This window comes from Pimephales promelas, chromosome 18 (genome assembly GCF_988280905.1).
Source record: "Pimephales promelas chromosome 18, fPimPro1.hap1.1, whole genome shotgun sequence".
NCBI classification, from domain to species: Eukaryota; Metazoa; Chordata; class Actinopteri; order Cypriniformes; family Leuciscidae; genus Pimephales; species Pimephales promelas.
In genome coordinates this window covers 2,590,779-2,608,719 of record NC_142786.1, presented here as the reverse complement: position 1 = coordinate 2,608,719, position 17,941 = coordinate 2,590,779, and the positions used below count along the sequence as shown (strand labels likewise).

Sequence of the window (17,941 nt, the reverse complement as noted above, 5' to 3'; positions counted from 1 at the left end):
TGTACTTATTTATTCAATTATTTAATATAACCTGTGACTAAAACATGGGCGACGGGCCAGACGGGCCCCAAACAGTGCGTGAAAGATGAGCTGCAGATGTTTTGGGGCACATGGTGTGACATAGTATTGCAAATGAAAGCAGACTCCTTTCTTTTTTCTTTTTTTTTTTTTTTAACTCTTTTCGAGAATACGTATATATATTTTCCCTCGCACTTCCAGGATTCGGTCAGGCAGCCGAGCGGGAATGCTTCACTTCCAGGCATGCGGTTCCCGCTCCAAAAACAACTTCCATTCAGTGCTCCCAAATGACAGCACGCTGGTGGGATGGTTCGCGCTCTGGCTTTGAGCGAAGGAGAAATGCGGAAAGAAGAGTAGAGCAGAAGAAAAATGAATGAGTTGCTGTAGCCGCGTTTCTGCACCTTCATCAAGCGGCTCGGTCCTCTGCCACGACGGATTACGGCTCATCCTGACTCACACACGCAAGCCTGACCTGAATCACTCTTACTGACACTGGGAGGATGCAACTTTCTCCCATGAGCCCATTCTGTTCGACTTCAAACACCGATCCGAGCGTAGGCCTGACTCACTTTGGCAGCGCGGCGATCGGTGACGTAGCATTCTCAGCAAGCGTATAATTTCCATTCTGCGGAAAGACGGCGGGTCCCGTGTCATTGTTTCGGTGTGTTTTGCCCCTGTTAGAGAGCTGAGATTTCTGTTTTGTGTCTCTGCGGCTTGGAGACGTCTGCTGGAAATGGGCATTGAACACTTTGATGCGTTTGGTAGCATTGAGCCGGCTGCTCTTTCCTTCTGTCTAGACGGCTTCAGGTCGAGATAAGTGACTATGAGTCATGTGTTTTTCCTTTTTTCAAATTTCGAGCTGAAGGAGCGGTGGGTTCCCTCATGACTCATGATGTAATGACCTGTCAGACAGACCATTTTATTTATATATAAATATATATATATAAAATCACAAGTTATCGCCCATGTTTTAGTCACAAGTTATATTAAATGGTTGAATAAATAAAAGAATAAGTACATAAATGCATCATTAACTTAAATTAAATAATAAATAAGAGAACATCAAAGAAAGAAAATGAATGATTAACCCCTCAACTGTCATTGCCATTATATTTTAAAAACAATAATATCTTAGAAAAGACTTAAAGTAATATTGACAAACTGTATATCATTTGAAAGCTTACAATCTCTAGTTTCCATATTTGGTGACTGATTTTCAAAATAAATTACACAGGAGCCATAAATTATCAATTAGCCACAAGAATATTATCATACTCGTAAAGCGTGTTCGGACCTTTATTTTGAAATAGAAAAATGAACATGAAAAATCTTGAAAAAAAGGTAGAAACCTCAGTTTGTTTTAATGCCTAGAGTTCAATTGCATTCGTTGAATTATTTTTAGAAAAAAGGTCTGAAAATGTTAGGAAAAACTAATAAATTCACCATTTGTGATGTAGCAATAAGCACATGGTCTTTGTATGTGTTTCTTAGAGGTTGAATTCATATCAAAATCTGCCAAACTTCCCATACTACTTCTGAATAGGATCTCTACTTCATAAATTGTATGAAAATAATGGTTCGTATCACTCAAAACGCATATGGAAATGGAGGCGCCCTTATATGGGCAGTAATGGAGTCTGGTTGTGCCCTAGTGGAAGCGTTCGGTACTGCGCCCAAACAAAATCTCACAGAAAGCTCATTTTTTGAAATATATCAACCTAAAATTTTAAACACAACTTGTTCAGATTTTTGGCTTTGATTTGTTCTGCAGTTTTAGAGTCGCCCAAGTTTTGAACATATATATATTTTATTTATTAATTAATTATTTTTTTACATTGTACATTTCTCAAACTCAAACTTCTATAACTTTTTTTCTCTTTCACTTTCTTAATTTATTTTACTTCGTTCGAAATGTGCATTTCCATGTTCCATGACAGTTAAGAGGTTGAACTAAATATGCAGTTACATTTATTATGTTTTAGATGCGTTCATTTTTTTAATTAAGATGGAAAAAGACTGTAAATTTATGTTTCTATAAATTGGAAAAAATATATATACACATTTGCATATTTACATAGAATTACATATAACTGTTATAAAATCTAATTGTGTGTGTTTATATATATATTATTAATCCATTTTTTTAAGTTCAATGCTGTAATTCCAAGAATGTCCATTAGCCTGATTTTTCAGATGTTTTGGCCAGTTGATGTTGAAAGTATTATAGTTACTCACATTTCTACCCATAATACTCTAGTGTTTGAAGGACTTCAGTCCTGATAACCCTGTGTTGATTTGGGCTTGATATAGCAGTGGACATGCTGTGTTGTTCAGCTGTGCCACTTCCCGATCTCCTTCCCTTCTTTTCCCCATCAGATCCTGTCTTTACCATTCCTATCAACAAAAGATTGAGAAACTCTTCAGCCTCATTTCCATTCATCTCACTGCACATTCATGCACTATCACTCCTCTTAGACCACACGGATCTGTTTTGCTAAGTCTTGGGAAATACACCATCACTTTTGAGTGGGTTCGAACACGGCATATCTGTTCTGCTTTACCTCTGCATTACCTTAAAATACACATTCTCCTTTATTCAAACAAACCGTTCGTGCGTAATTATTTCGAAAACTGTTTGTCTTGACCTCATTACGAAAGATGAAGTCACTTCAACTTTCGCAAATTCCATGCTGCATTTCCAAGGATGTTCCCGCAGCCAAGGAATCCCGCCACCGCGAGGCAAAGGTCAGCTGTGTCGAGGAGCGGAAAATGTGAGCGATCCTCCTGAAAGACAGACCTGTGGATTTTCCTTCAGCTCCCCTGACGGCTCCACCAACTTTACTTTTACCCACAGCTCTGGCCGAGCGGATTACGGATATCACGGAGAGAGCTGCCTCTTTTACCCTGTTGTTATTATTGGGGCATTTGAGGACTTGATGGATTAACCTGTCATGCAACTGCCACCACGGGTCTTCACGGGCCGATGCCTCTTTTGGCCTGTGAACCCGAGGAACCCCGCAGAGAGCCGCGTCCTCTCCGAAAGCAGCCCACCTGCTTGATCAGACGCGTTCAATCATTCAGCAACCACACGCTGACTGACACCAAACTCACTGTTGCTGAGCCACCTTAAAGGAAACGTTCATGGAAATGTGCTGCTGCTTCTAAAAGAACAAGAAAAGCACCCGAAACATGGTCCAAGTGACTTCCTCAGGGATATTATCGCTAACTAAAATTAAATCTGTAATATTCCTTGATGTACCAGCACTAAAATAACTAAAACTGAAATAAAAGTGAATAAAAACTATGTTGACATTTTGTATACAAAAATGACAAACACAACGAAATTACTAAACCAGTAAAATTAAAACATAAAATACTCCAATTTTTTTGTTAATGGTAGTTATTAGTAATAAAAATATTAATGTTTACAATGCTTTAACTAATGTTAACTTTTGTATATATAATTATATATATACTTTATATTATATATAAATATTTTATATATAAATAATATTTTTTTCTTAAATATACATAAATGTGTGTGTGTATTTTTATATATATATATATATATATATATATATATATATACATATACACACATATATATACAAAATAATAATACACATTGCACCCACATATATTATGTAAACACAAACTTTTATTTTGGATGCGATTAATCGTTTGACAGCCCTAATAAAAAAACAACAAAATAGAAAAGACAGAAATACGTATGAAATTTCAATCAAAAAAATTAAAAGAGAAATAATAATAGGAGTAAAATAATAATAAATAATAATAATAATAGGAGTAAAAATAATTATATTTTTATAAAATAAGTTAAATAATTAAATAAAAATAAATAATTAAATAAACAAATAAATTTGTGTGTGTGTGTATATATATATATATATATATAATTTATTTATTTTATTATTCATTTTTTATTTTATTATTCATTTTTTATTTTATTATTCATTTTTTATTTTATTATTCATTTATTTTACTTTTTTTTTTTTTTTTTTTACAAAATAACCTGTTCGAAAACGGATAAGTAAAAGCCCTTATCAGGCTAAATCAACTATTGAAGTGCCATTGAAGTATTATTAGTAGATGCTGAGATTTACACTGATTAATACATGCCATTTGAAGTATTGTTCATTGTTAGTTACTAATGTTAATGACACCTTATTGTAAAGCATTACTTACACTGAAATAACACTGGTCTTCTTCATGTCCAATTTTTTATATATAGCCTGTTCTTATCAACCCATCTGTTTTCATTTTTGTATTAATAATTGTGTTAGTGTGTCTTTGAGAAGGAGAAGAACATTTTAACCAATGTTTTGTCTCTTATAATTGGTATTTTATACATTAGTATAATAGAGAAATGTAAGATTTGATGGGAATCAAACACATGATCTGTTTCCAGCAGTAATGCTTTAGTAGCAGAGCAGTTTTATTAAAGCTAACCACACAACACACAGCTTTCAGGTTAGGATCAGATTCAGCGCTACACAAAACATTGGTGCGTTTCCCTCAGTGCAGGCGGTTTAGTGAGCTCTGCTTCTGTGGCTCTCGGTGTGGCCTAATTTTCCGGCTCTCTCGGGCCCCTTTACGAGTGTCCCCCGTGAGGATCTGGGGGGTCATGTTCACTCTGTGGCCTGTGAAACGTGTGAAATCAAGGGGCACCTCTGAGAGAGGCAGACCTGCTCCGTTTGATGTTGTCCTGTAAAGAAGCCGTTTCATGGGTGAGGCATCCCAGCAGAGACATCGTAAAGCAGAAAACATTACCTCATCACAACCTGCACTTCCTTTTTGTTTGTTTTTTTTACTTAAAGGAGAACTCCGGTCAATTTTAACATTGAGCTCATTTTTTTGTACATTTGGAGTGCTGCCAGTACCAAACAAAAACGACAATAATCAAAACCGTGTTATCCTCTTTTTAAAATTTGCACCCTGTTGACTTCAATGGGGCATATTCTAAACCTGCTTTTAGCCTCTTAACATCCTTGATTTGTCATTACGAGTGCACAGCCATGTGAGTGGTGTTATTATGAGTGCTATGGTGTTATGAGTGCCCACGGTCAATCTGACTACAGTAGATGTAAAAGATATTACTGAAAATCATGTTAATTCAGTCAGCTCATGGTCAAAGTCCACAGTAGTCGATTGTCGAGTTCGTGCGCGCGATTTTAAATTAGAGCCAGACCGATATTATCGGCCGATATTAGGCATTTTCCAAACTATCGTATCGGCAGTTATAATGGCCGATAAATGATGTCATGAGTGTTGGAGTTGTATAGTTTGTCCACCAGAGGGCACTCTACACAGTCCCTGTTGGCAACACTCTTGAATAACAATTAAAAAGAAATCCCCATCAGTTCTCTTAACTCAAATAAGCATGACAAAATTGTGACTATCATGTCCAGTTTTGCTGTTAAATAAGCCGAGAGTGAAGCTGAATTAGCTAGTAATAATTACGTTACGTTGTTACAGTGTAGTTGACTGACTGTCCTTTAAACGTTTAACAATGTGATTGAAGTATTTCTTAATAGCGCGTGACAGTTATAGCAATGAGACGCATCATCTCTCCTTGGCCTGTTATTTTGAAAATGTTATCCATTGCTAAATTATGGTTCATCATAGACTAGCTAACCACAAAGCTAATGCCACTATCATCAGTCTGTTCTGATGTGACAATAAAAGAAACAAGTTTCTTTTTAAAATGCATTATCATATTATTTTAGTTAAAACTCATAAATTACTACAAATAACTAATGTTAGGGAAATCTGTTAATGTTTTGCGCGTTTCTGAAAAAAAAAAAAAAATATCGGCCGATATATCGGATTTTAAAACCAAAAAAAATATTTGTATCGGTATCGGCCTTCAAAATCCTTTATCGGTCGGGCTCTATTTTAAATCCAAACGCCTTTTTTATTTGGCTGTGAAGTGTGTTTTATTTCTCACAACCACTTGAGTACATAAGATGTACAGTAAAGTGCTCTTGAAGCAGGTTTTTAAGTGTATGAACCTTAAAAGTGGACGCTAATGATTAGCGATGTATATGGAGATGGAATAAAGACACATTTTATGACGTTGAATTAAATCCCAGTACTGCCCTTGTGTTGCACAGCATACTCTAAAGTACGTACTTCCCATCAGCAGTGAAGTACTTTCGATGCGTAGGTGAAGTATGTGAATTGAGATTCAGCCAGTGACTTTTTTTTCAAGGCTGATAAATGTCACGAAGACTGTCCTCTAAAGCTCTGCTCATATATTTCCGGATTGACAGTCTGATTTCTCAGGTGGTTTACGAAGAGGGAATTTTTTCCACTTGTCTCTGGGAGTTTAATGATGTGGTGTGGAAATATCAGGCGTAGAGGTGCAGGCTGCCAGCAGTGAGGTTTCTGAACGTCTTCCCTCGAAACACACACACACACACGATCTCCCCTCGCCGTCCCCACCGCCGTCTGAACAGGAAGTTGATAAGAGCGTGTGCTAAAGGGGGCAGATTTTCAGGCTGTGGACTGACTGACACTTAATAAAGGCAGCGTTCAGTCGCTCAATTGAAAGCAGGTGGGCTGTGCGTCTGATGTTTATCGTGTCCAGTTCTCTTGGACCGTCCCACTGAGAGAGCCCAGATTGACCCCGTTTATCGCTATCTGTAGCATTCAAAGACGTCATGAAATCCCAAATGAGTTTTATTGAGCTTATTGTGCCCGATTCATAACTCAACCCACCATTTTGCTGCAAAGAATATGCGATTTCCAACATCGGCTGATCACGTCACTGCTCATTTGCATAAAGCCGAGCTCTTGAGAAGTTCAATGCAAATGCGGTGATGTTATCCGGGGACAGGTGTCTATGTGAACGAGGTTTAAATAAACTGCTTTTTCAGCTGATATAACTAAGGCAATCTATGCCTCGAATATAATTATATTCTGCTCTAATTTGTTGCAATCAAATCGCAGTTAATACGTTCAGGTTCAACCCTGCTTTATTCACCGCTTGTATTAATGTAGAGTAGTGGTCATCATCACCCTTTTTTTAAATATTATTTAAAATGCCTTAAAGGAGTAGTTCACTTTTAAAAAAGCTTTTGCTGATAATTTACTCACCCCCATGTCATCCAAGATGTCCATGTCTTTCTTTCTTCAGTCGAAAACAAATTGGTTTTTGATGAAACATTCCAGAATTTTCTCCATATAATGGACTTTAATGGGGACCAAATGGTTCAAGGTCCAAATGAGTTTCAGTGCAAACTGTTCAAAGGGCTTTAAACGACACCAGACGATGAATAAGCGCCTTATCTAGCGAAACGATCGGTCATTTCAAAAATAAATAAAGTTTTATAAGCACAAATGGTCGCCTTGTTCTGTTCTGTGATGCGTGTTCGTGACTCTCCTGTTCAAACTCGTTCATCAAAATGAACAAATCTTTTTTCGAGTCATGTCTCGAAGGGTCCTAGATAAGACCTTTATTCATCGTCTGGTGTCGTTTAAAGCCCTTTGAAGCTGCACTGAAACTCTCATTTGGACCTTGAACCGTTTGGTTCCCATTGAAGTCCATTATATGGAGAAAATCCTGGAATGTTTTCATCAAAAAACCTTAAAGGAGTAGTTCACTTTTGAAAAACTTTTGCTGATAATTTACTCACCCCCATGTCATCCAAGATGTCCACGTCATTCATTCTTCAGTCGAAAAGAAATTAAGGTTTTTGATGAAAACATTCCAGGATTTTCTCCATATAATGGACTTCAATGGGGTCCAAAGAGTTCAAGGTCCAAAAGAGATTTTCAGTACAAACTACAAACCGTTCAAAGGCCTTTAAACGATTCCAGACGATGAATAAGGGTCTTATCAAGCAAAACGATCACTCATTTAATAAATAAATAACAAATATTAAGTTTTATAAGCTCAAATGTTTGCCTTGCTCTGTTCTGTGATGTGCGTTTGTGACTCTCCTGTTCGAACTCGTTCATCAAAATGAACAAATCTTTTTCCGAGTCATTTGGTTCATTCAACGAACGGAACGAATGAATTGAATAGTTTGCACTGAAACTGTCTTTTGGACCTTGAACCGTTTGGACCCCATTGAAGTCCATTATATGGAGAAAATCCTGTAATGTTTTCATCAAAAACCTTAATTTCTTTTCAACTGAAGAAAGAAAGACGTGGACATCTTGGATGACATGGGGGTGAGTAAATTATCAGCAAAAGTTATTTCAAAAGTAAACTATTCCTTTAACTTAAAACATTTGGGTACCGTGCAAATTGTCAAGATGGGACACTCAAACAAGTCTCAGTGCTAGAAGCACTTTAATGCTCCCTCCTTTTTTCATCTTTGAAACTGTGTGAAGATCCAGTGACGATCTGTAACGCCTCCGCAGAGGAAGTATCAGATTAGCAAGTCTTTGCTTCTGTCGCTCTTTTTTTTTTTCCGTCTTGGCACTGATTCCTTCAAACTGGCAAGGATGCCAATCGTGCCAGACAACACAAGCACTTCACCCGGCCAGACACTGAGATTACAGTGAATGCGTCTCGTAGACATTTAGATTAAATTACGATCAGAATGTCAGCCAATCAGCCGCGAGCCTTTGAAGATGAGTGGGCGTGGCCTGCGCAGCTGCTGTCGGCTGTGTGTGAAAGCGTGACAGTTCTGCCCACTCGGACCTAATTGGATATGGTAGGGGTGTTTTTATTGAAATCACTCACAGGTGTAGGCCTCACTTTAAAGTGGCGCTCGCAAGCTCTGAGAACTTTCAGCTGTCTGCCGTTACCAGTGTGTGTGTTTGTGTGTGTGTGTGTGTGCGTCCTTCCCAGACAAAGAAATCTCTATTTTCAGACCAAAGCTCTGTTTGGTTTATTAGCCAGCAGTCCTAGTTGTGTGACGTTCTTGTGGCGTACTGTAAAGTGGGCGGGTTAGTGAGCTTGAGTACAGAGAGAGTTCAATATGGACGGGTGTGTTTCTGCACCTGCAGGACTGACGCTGTGTTTAACCCCGTGACTAAAGCAGGAAGAGAGAATAGCAGAACTGGTTAGTGTGAGACGAGACTAGCAAAATAAGTCTGCTAGGGGTGGGAAATAACTGATGGTACAATATATAGATATCTGGATCCCAATATATTGTGAAGTTATTCAAAACTCTGCTTTGCACAATTATATATTTTGTTGTATTATATTTGCTAATGTATTTTAATTATAAAACGTCATTTTATATTCACCTACAATTCTTCCCTATTTCCGTTTTTTTTTTCCTCCCATTTTTCTTTAATTGTGATTAATGGATAGATGGAAAGAAATAATACAATTCTATAATGTATTATATTTAATATAATTTTTATATATTATGTTTTATTATATTTGCTTGCAATTCTGAACCTGGAAATTTGTATGTTGTATTATTGTATTATTGTTGAATTAAATTGTATTATTATTATTATTAGGGCTGGGCATCCAAAATAAAAGTTTGTGTTTAAATAATATATCTGTCTGTAGTGTGTATGTATATATTTAAGAAAAATGTCTTGTTAATATATCAAATATTTATATATAATATTAATTATGTATAAATATATATATATATATATATATAAGTATAAGTATATACATGCAAATATATATATTTTTTATGTTTATTTATATATACAAAATAGTTATACACACCACACACACATATATTATATAAACCAAACTTTTATTTTGGATGCGATTAATCGTTGTCCAGCCCTAATTATTATTTAATTAGTATATGTATATAATATATGTAATAGTTATAGTAATAATAATAGTAATAGTAATTTAATATAATTATATTTTTATATTTGTGTTTGATCCTGTACTCTTTCTAGATCACTAATCACAAATATTTGTTGTTGGGTTATATTAAACTTTTCTTCAGTTTTTTATAAATATTTATTTTTTTATAAATAATTAAATGATTTTTTTATTATTATTTTTAATGTTTAATATTATAATTATACATCTTTTTTCTATCATATTAATGTAATGTTTGTTATGTGTATGTGTGTATATATATATATATATATATATATATATATATATCTTATGAATATCTTATGACGATTTGAACAATCCAAGATTTTCAATGTCATAATATTAATATGTGATTGTCAAACGCTTTTGGAGATATTAGTCTTTATCCATTGATGCAGACGGGAGCTTTACAGGAAATATCTGTATACCATTTTGACTTGCTTTAATAGTATCAAATCTATTTCTGCAGGTATTAGAGCAACGTAAAATATCTCCTGGTGTTGATCTGGTAGTTTTAGACTCAATGATTTTACCACTTTCTCTGTCTATACACAGGACATCCGTAACACAGTGGGCAACATCCCTATGGAGTGGTACAAGGACTATCCCCACATCGGATATAACCTGGACGGCAAGAAGATCTTTAAGCCAATCAGGAACAAAGATGAACTGGATGAGTTTCTCGACAAGATGGAGAACCCCGATTACTGGTGAGGAGCGTCCCGAACATTAATGTCAAGTCATTCACCCTCTGGGATTGGTCATTCACTCATTCTCCTGTCATTACTAGGCGTACCGTCCAAGACAAGATGACCGGCGCTGATATCCGTCTGTCGGATGAGCAGGTGGACCTCGTGCACCGTCTGCAGGAGGGCAAGTTCGGTGACGTCAACTTCAACGAATACGAGGTATTTCGTTCTGGTTTTCCGCTCGATTCGACGCAGTAACCGAATTTGTCACCTCAACATCTGCAGTCTGGTCTGTGTAAACCTTTAAACGGCTTCTAGATAATAACCCCAGCGCACGATGGGGAAAAAATGAACCTCGTCGGATTACTCATTTACGAAGCCACACGAAGCCCAGCCCAGACAAATGAAGTAGCGAAACATTTACACAAGCACAATTATCCGTCATGAGGAAAACAGCGCGGCCCGTCTGACCTGTGCAGGAGGGAACGTGTCACGGCCGTCGTTTAGCGGCTTCCCTTTACGAGCATCAGTGCTAATTGTGCATCGCCGTCTCTTCTGGCACAAACAGGAAGTGAGTCACCCCAGATTTGGGTCTGTCTGTGATCAGTTAGTCGACCTCAGACGGGCTTTAAAGACTGCGAGTGTGAAAAAGCCACCTGTCATCTGACTGGATCTTGTTCCAGATGTTCTCATTTTCAATTTAATTAAACAGAATACAAATTGTTTGGTTGTGTTCGGTGTGTGTTTGTATTTATAGCCTATACAGTGTATGTATGTGTGAGTGTGTGTGTGTGTGTGTGTGTGTATTTATAATTGATTTATTTATAATTCATCTTAGGACAAGCCAGGCTACCAAGTACTGCGCAACTAATTCATCTAATGTTTTTTTACCTTCAAAATTATAGGCTAATGAAGCCTATAGTCTACAACTGACTCCCATGGTTTACAGCATTAGTTAAAGGAGTGCTTCACTTAAAAAAAACTTTTGCTGATAATTTACTCACCCCCATGTTATCCAAGATGTCCACGTCTTTCTTTCTTCAGTGGAAAAGAAATTAAGGTTTTTGATGAAAACATTCCAGGATTTTCTCCATATAATGGACTTCATTGGGGACCAAACGGCTCAAGGTCCAAAAGACAGTTTCAGTGCAAACTGCAAACTGTTCAAAGGGCTTTAAATGACACCAGACGATGAATAAGGGTCTTATCAAGCGAAATGATCGCTCATTAAAAAAAGTTTAATTTTTGAACAAAATGAACAAATCTTTTTTGTGTCATTTGGTTCATTCAACGAATGAAATGAACAAGTTGACTCTGGAAAAGATTTGTTCATTTTGATGAACGAGTTCGAAAAGGAGAGTCACGAACGCTCATCACAGAACAGAGCAAGGCAACCATTTGTGCTTATAAAACTTAAACTTTGTTATTTATTTATTAAATGAGCGATTGTTTCGCTTGATAAGACCCTTATTCGTCATCTGGAATCGTTTAAAGCCCTTTGAACAGTTTGCAGTTTGCACTGAAACTGTCTTTTGGACCCCATTGAAGTCCATTATATGCAGAAAAATCCTGGAATGTTTTCATCAAAAACCTTAATTTCTGAAGAAAGAATGACGTGGACATCTTGGATGACATGGGGGTGAGGAAATTATCAGCAAAAGTTTTTTTTTTTTTTTTTTTTTTAAGTGAACTACTCCTTTTAAGAGATTTGTTTTCCTTGAAAAAAATTTGCCATGATTGTACCTGACATCCAAAATAATCAATATCGAACCGAAATCGGATCGAATTGCAAGCTTTTGAATCGAAATCGAATCGAATTGTGAAATTTGTGTCAATACTCAGCCCTACCTCTCCCAACCCACATTGATTTTTAGTCGATTTCCAGTCAAAATTTCAGGACTTCAGTCGACCAAGGTTTTCTTTGGTTGATTACAGTCCTAGTTTCGGCTCTGTTGTGCGAGGAATCATCCGCCGTGTTTTTGTCATTCATCTCGCCTTACTTTCGTCAAGTGTGTGCGCTCTATTATACACTAGCAAATTGCTCTGTGCACCCTTTTATTTATATAAATGTCTAAAAGACCAAAGAAAAATCAAGTTGTCTTGTGGTCTTTTAGTATGCTGTGTTAAGGTGCAGTTTGCACAGGACGGGTTCCTGTTCTCCATCTGAGCTTCAAATGACTTTTAATTTCCTTTTTTTAAGTGTAAAACATTGGTTACCTCACCTTTAAACACCCTTGGGATAATATTGATGTTTTTTTTTACTTTGCCTTAATGCTCTCCTCTTTCTGATTCGTAATGTTGTGTTTGTTTCTCTAGCCCGCGGTCGACTTCTTCTCCAACGAAGTGATGATTCACCCCGTCACCAACAGGCCTCAGGACAAGCGGAGCTTTATTCCGTCGCTTATCGAGAAAGAGAAGGTAAGATTGGCCGCCCCGTCACACCGTGAAAGCGTATATTTACTGTGAAAGGGAAACGGCATGAGAACAGTCATGTTTCGTCTGCTAACTGCTCCCAGCTGTGCTGCGTTACCAATAATGATTCCCACATAGTTTTTAAAGTGAAACGCCGGCATAATGGGGGTCTGAAATTGGACATCAAACCTGCAAACGTTTCGGTAAAAATAAGATTCCCTCTTTAGATATTCCGGTCACTAATATAACGCGTTTCCTGCAGTAAACCAGTGAAAACTGGCGACGTGTGCTACGAGTGTTTTGAGTAATGATCGTACACATGTGCTCTCAATCACCACAATGATGTGTTAGTGTGTGTGTGTGTTTTTCTCTCTACTGTACCGTCACTGCATCCATCTCTCTCTGTTAGGTCAGTAAGTTGGTCCATGCCATAAAGATGGGTTGGATCAAGCCACGCAGACCCAAGGAAACCACACCGCAGTACTACGACCTGTGGGCCAAGGAGGACCCCAACAGCATCCTGGGACGCCACAAAATGCACGTCCCAGCGCCCAAGATGAAGCTTCCTGGGCACGAGGAGTCATACAATCCTCCTCCAGAATACCTTATGACGGAGGAAGAGGTGCGTTCACCTAAATATGACACATCTGTCGTCCACGGTGCTTTTTCTTACAGCAACTATTTAAAAAAGTGGACCTGGTGCAACATTTTCAGATAATAACTGCATTTTTTTTTATCGATAAATCTATTATTAATAATAATATTTTATATCCCTTTCTTAATCTTGTTATAGTGTATAGATTATTTTTCTTGCGTTACATGTAGGATTTAATTTAAATATGGTCATTTTATAACCAAAATATATTTATAGATGAAAATATAGATTTTTAAAAACAAAATAAATAAATATATTTATTAATATTTATATTTTCCAATTACATTATTTGTAAAATTCAAATATGTATCTTTTTAATGCTCAGTTTTAAGTTTGATTTAATAAATTTAACACTTCAGAAAAAACATTTAATTAAAATATATTATAGATAAAAAAAGGATTATTTTTTTTATTTATTATTATTATAGATAATATTACATGTCTCTATTTACATGTAATATTAAAATGTATTAATGTATTACATTATTACCTATTAATATTATTACATTTATGCATAATTTAATGCCAAAGAAAAAATATTATAGATAAAAAATAATGTTGACTACATCAATTTCATGTGTAGAATTTTATAATTAAATTAAAATATTACATTAATATGTGCATAAAATATTACATAAAATATGTGCATAAACTCGCTTTGTGAAGTGAGACTGCCTTTCAGAGTCTTTATGCAAAATGGAAATACATTCATTTATAATGCATATAAAAATATAAATGTAAATTACGTACTAGGGGAAAAACCTCTCTTATTAAACGCATAAAAGAGAAGATAATCAATGAATAACGACTTAAAATTCAGTCTTTTCTTCACACAAACTTATCATATGATAAAAAAATAGATGGATTGAACCCTTTTCTGGCTAAATGCCAAGATCATTTCACACCTGTGTCTCCAACTCCATCTCCATTAGGCCTGTAAAATTTGCCTATAAGTCATTTGCGTGTGTTTTACATGCTATACTTATCTCCGGGGAACACGTGCATCCCCTCTGCAAGTTAATCTCTATATACAACCAAATTTTGACCCCAATTTTGCCTGCACCTGTTCTTTAGTCCAGCTTTTGTCAGAGCTGTCCTAACGTTTGTTGTGTGTTGTGTGTGTTTGCTCAGAGATTGGCATGGGAGCAGCAGGACCCCGAGGACAGGAAGTTGAGTTTTCTGCCGCAGAAGTTCGCCTGCCTGCGGGCCGTTCCCGCATACTCGCGCTTCATTCACGAGCGCTTCGAGCGCTGCCTCGACCTGTACCTGTGTCCCCGTCAGCGCAAGATGAGGGTGAGACGCCTCGACATCCCGTCCCGGACAAATAAACTCCACAGTACATATTTATCAATGATGAAATCACCGTATTCAGTCATAGTTCATCTTAGATGATGTCAGTGTCTGAATTTTGTTGATGTGGAAAAAAAAATTCAAGAACAATTATGCATTTTTTTATAAATCAAAAAATATATGAATTACTTGTTCTACTGTTAAAAAGTTTGGTATCAGTATTTTTTGGGGGGAAATTAGTACTTTTAGCTTACCATCACAGAAGTAAATTACATTTATATTCACATAGAAAAGTTTATTTAAATTGTAATGTCTCACAATATACTGTTTTTAATCAAATAAATGCACTTTCAAAAACTAAAGTATCTTGGAAAAATATGGACCCCAAAAATTTAATCAGCAGTGTAAATTATATTTAAAAAAAATATATATATATATATATATTTTATTAATATTGTTAATTAATATATATATATATATATATATATATATATTAAAATTATATATATATATATATATATTATTAATATGTTATATATTTAGTTATCTATATAAAGTTAAATAATTGAATAATATAAAATACTTTTACATAAATTTTTTATTTAGTTTCATGACATGATCTATATTAATTAATATATATTTTATAAGATTTATTATAAATTATCAAAAATATTAAAAAAAGATCACTTGTCCATGTTAAAGTGTTTTTGTGATCACTTGTAAACAAAAATTACTTTAAATTTATTTATTTTTTTTTAAATTTTTACTTTTTTCATTACTTTTCATCAAAAAGTAATACATTTCTTTTTTTCCAAAATGAGTTTTTTATTTATACATTTATTTATTAAAGAAGTTAAAGATGTTGACCTTAACGTTTAACAATTACATTGACGTGATAATTATTCTCTTATTAATTAATCTTGAATTTCAAGCATTAAATGTATTGTGGGTTTTTTTGTTGTTGTTTTTTTTTTGTCTTCAAATTTGTCTTTTAACGACAATATTGACCTGTTTTTTCTTTATTTATTTCTTTGTCCAGGTGAATGTGAACCCAGAAGACCTGATTCCCAAACTTCCCAAACCCAAAGACCTGCAGCCCTTCCCAACCACACAGTCTCTGGTACGTCAGTGTCGAGCTGGACTGGGATCAGTTTAACAGCCGGATCCTGATGATGCCAGCTTGTAGATCAGAAACTTGTGATATTTCTGGACTAGACTTTATAATGGCAGGACAGTGAGCTTTGATATTATGTAGACAGGAAACTGTATTACTTCTGTACCGCGTGGGTGAAAAAGATCAGAAGACGAATATTTTTGTTATTGAAACCTTAGCGTTTTCAGACAGCCGTGGCTGTAAAACTGCAGACATGAAGCGGGGTTTGTCATTCTTTTGGACTGGATTATAGAAGAACAAAAAAAAAGTAATAAATCAACCAAATCTGTTTGCTGGTAATGGGCCTAATGTGAAATAATAAAGTCCTGAACGTGTCCTGGAATGATCTTGACCTGTCTGCTTACCTTCTCTGACGTGTGTGTGTGTGTGTGTGTGTTTGACAGGTGTATCGTGGTCACACTAGTCTGGTCCGAAGCATCAGCGTTTCCCCCAGTGGACAGTGGCTTGTATCCGGTGAGTCTGAAACTGTGATTATCAGAAGACACTGCATGTGCTCAGACGTGGTGCTTGATGGGTCTATACAGGTTGCAGTTTGGCTTGCAATTTTCTCATCCTCATCTCCATCTCTCCTCCCTTCGATCTCCTTGTCCTTTATGTGTGTATGTGCGTGTGTGTGTGTGTGTGTGTGTGTATATATATATATATATGTATATATGTATATATATATATGTGTGTGTGTGTGTGTGTATATATATATATATATATATATATATTATTAAATTCTATTCTATAATTAAAGTTTAGTATGAAATTTATACTATTATCATTATTTAATTACTATATATGTGTGTGTATTGTAATTTATTAATTTGTTACTATTAATATAAATATATTAATACACAACATTTTTGTAATGTATATGTGTGTGTATGTGCTAGTCTGTGAATGGGTGCCTCACGAAGCACATGTTAGGGCGGCCGTTTTTCTCTACTACTGCCGAACCGAATTAATCAGAAATTACTTTGCAAGTTACTTGCTATTTATAGGGTAGGGTAGATTAAAAATGTAGGAAGCTGAATATCACTTCCTAACATCATATTATTACAGTAGTTAAAACAGCCAAACTTCAACGTTTTATCTGCAAAATGACACATGCAGTAGCTAATAATATTAACCCTCAGGTGCTCTTCGTTTCGGAGTCACACTTGTTATCTTCCCGGTCAAAAGTGACCGGACACCTAAAAATGAAACTTTCTCCATCCCAGTAAAACCAATGCAATTTATTTTTGTTCAGTTATATTTTTTCTTTTTAATTTTGTATTTTGAGTTAATTTGATGTTACTTATTAATATTTATGCAATATTTATGGTCCATTTTTGCCATTGAAAATAATACAAACTTTTTTTATATATACATTTTTTATTTTATTTTTTTTTTTAGCAGTATTTTAGGTTAAAATAGAGACTAGGCCTTCCAAAAAAAAATTTTGAAGGCAGATTAGCGCCATCTGGTAAGAGTATGGAGAGAAAGCGTAGAACCATGTTGTAACCACTAGATGAAATGTACAGTTCTCTATGGAGAGGCATGTGAATTCCCCAGCTGTTCATGGACACGTTTACTTATTTTTTTTTGTTATAGGTGGATTTCAACATATATTTAAACAATCTCAAAGACTATTTCTTATCAAGTTTTAGATTTTTAGTGATTTAAAGTTTTAGATTTAATAGTGATTTAAAGTGTTAGTTTTTGCATTATGATTACAGTCAAACCTAAACATTGTGTTAGAAAGAGAATGCTAGGAAGCTAATTTTATACACATTTTTTTTATTCTGAATTTGTACAAAAAACAAACAAAAAAAACAATGCAATTCATTCAATTATAACACTTTATGTAAAATAATATTTAATGAGCATGTCTATTTGTGTCACTGAACCGTAACAAATATATAGGTGTGTGTTTATTTGTGCGTGTGTGCGTCTGTTTG

At 35.4% G+C, this 17,941-nt stretch overlaps 1 protein-coding gene across 1 annotated transcript in view; it reads left to right on the top strand.

The window, feature by feature from the left end:
• Positions 1-17,941, top strand: part of bop1 (BOP1 ribosomal biogenesis factor) — an 87,234-nt gene that overhangs the window by 50,416 nt on the left and 18,877 nt on the right. The window contains exons 4-10 of the mRNA XM_039678372.2: positions 10,352-10,506; positions 10,587-10,704; positions 12,802-12,903; positions 13,307-13,519; positions 14,684-14,845; positions 15,882-15,962; positions 16,400-16,469. Of these exons, the coding sequence (XP_039534306.2) occupies positions 10,352-10,506; positions 10,587-10,704; positions 12,802-12,903; positions 13,307-13,519; positions 14,684-14,845; positions 15,882-15,962; positions 16,400-16,469 (901 nt within the window). The remainder of the gene's footprint in view (positions 1-10,351; positions 10,507-10,586; positions 10,705-12,801; positions 12,904-13,306; positions 13,520-14,683; positions 14,846-15,881; positions 15,963-16,399; positions 16,470-17,941) is intronic.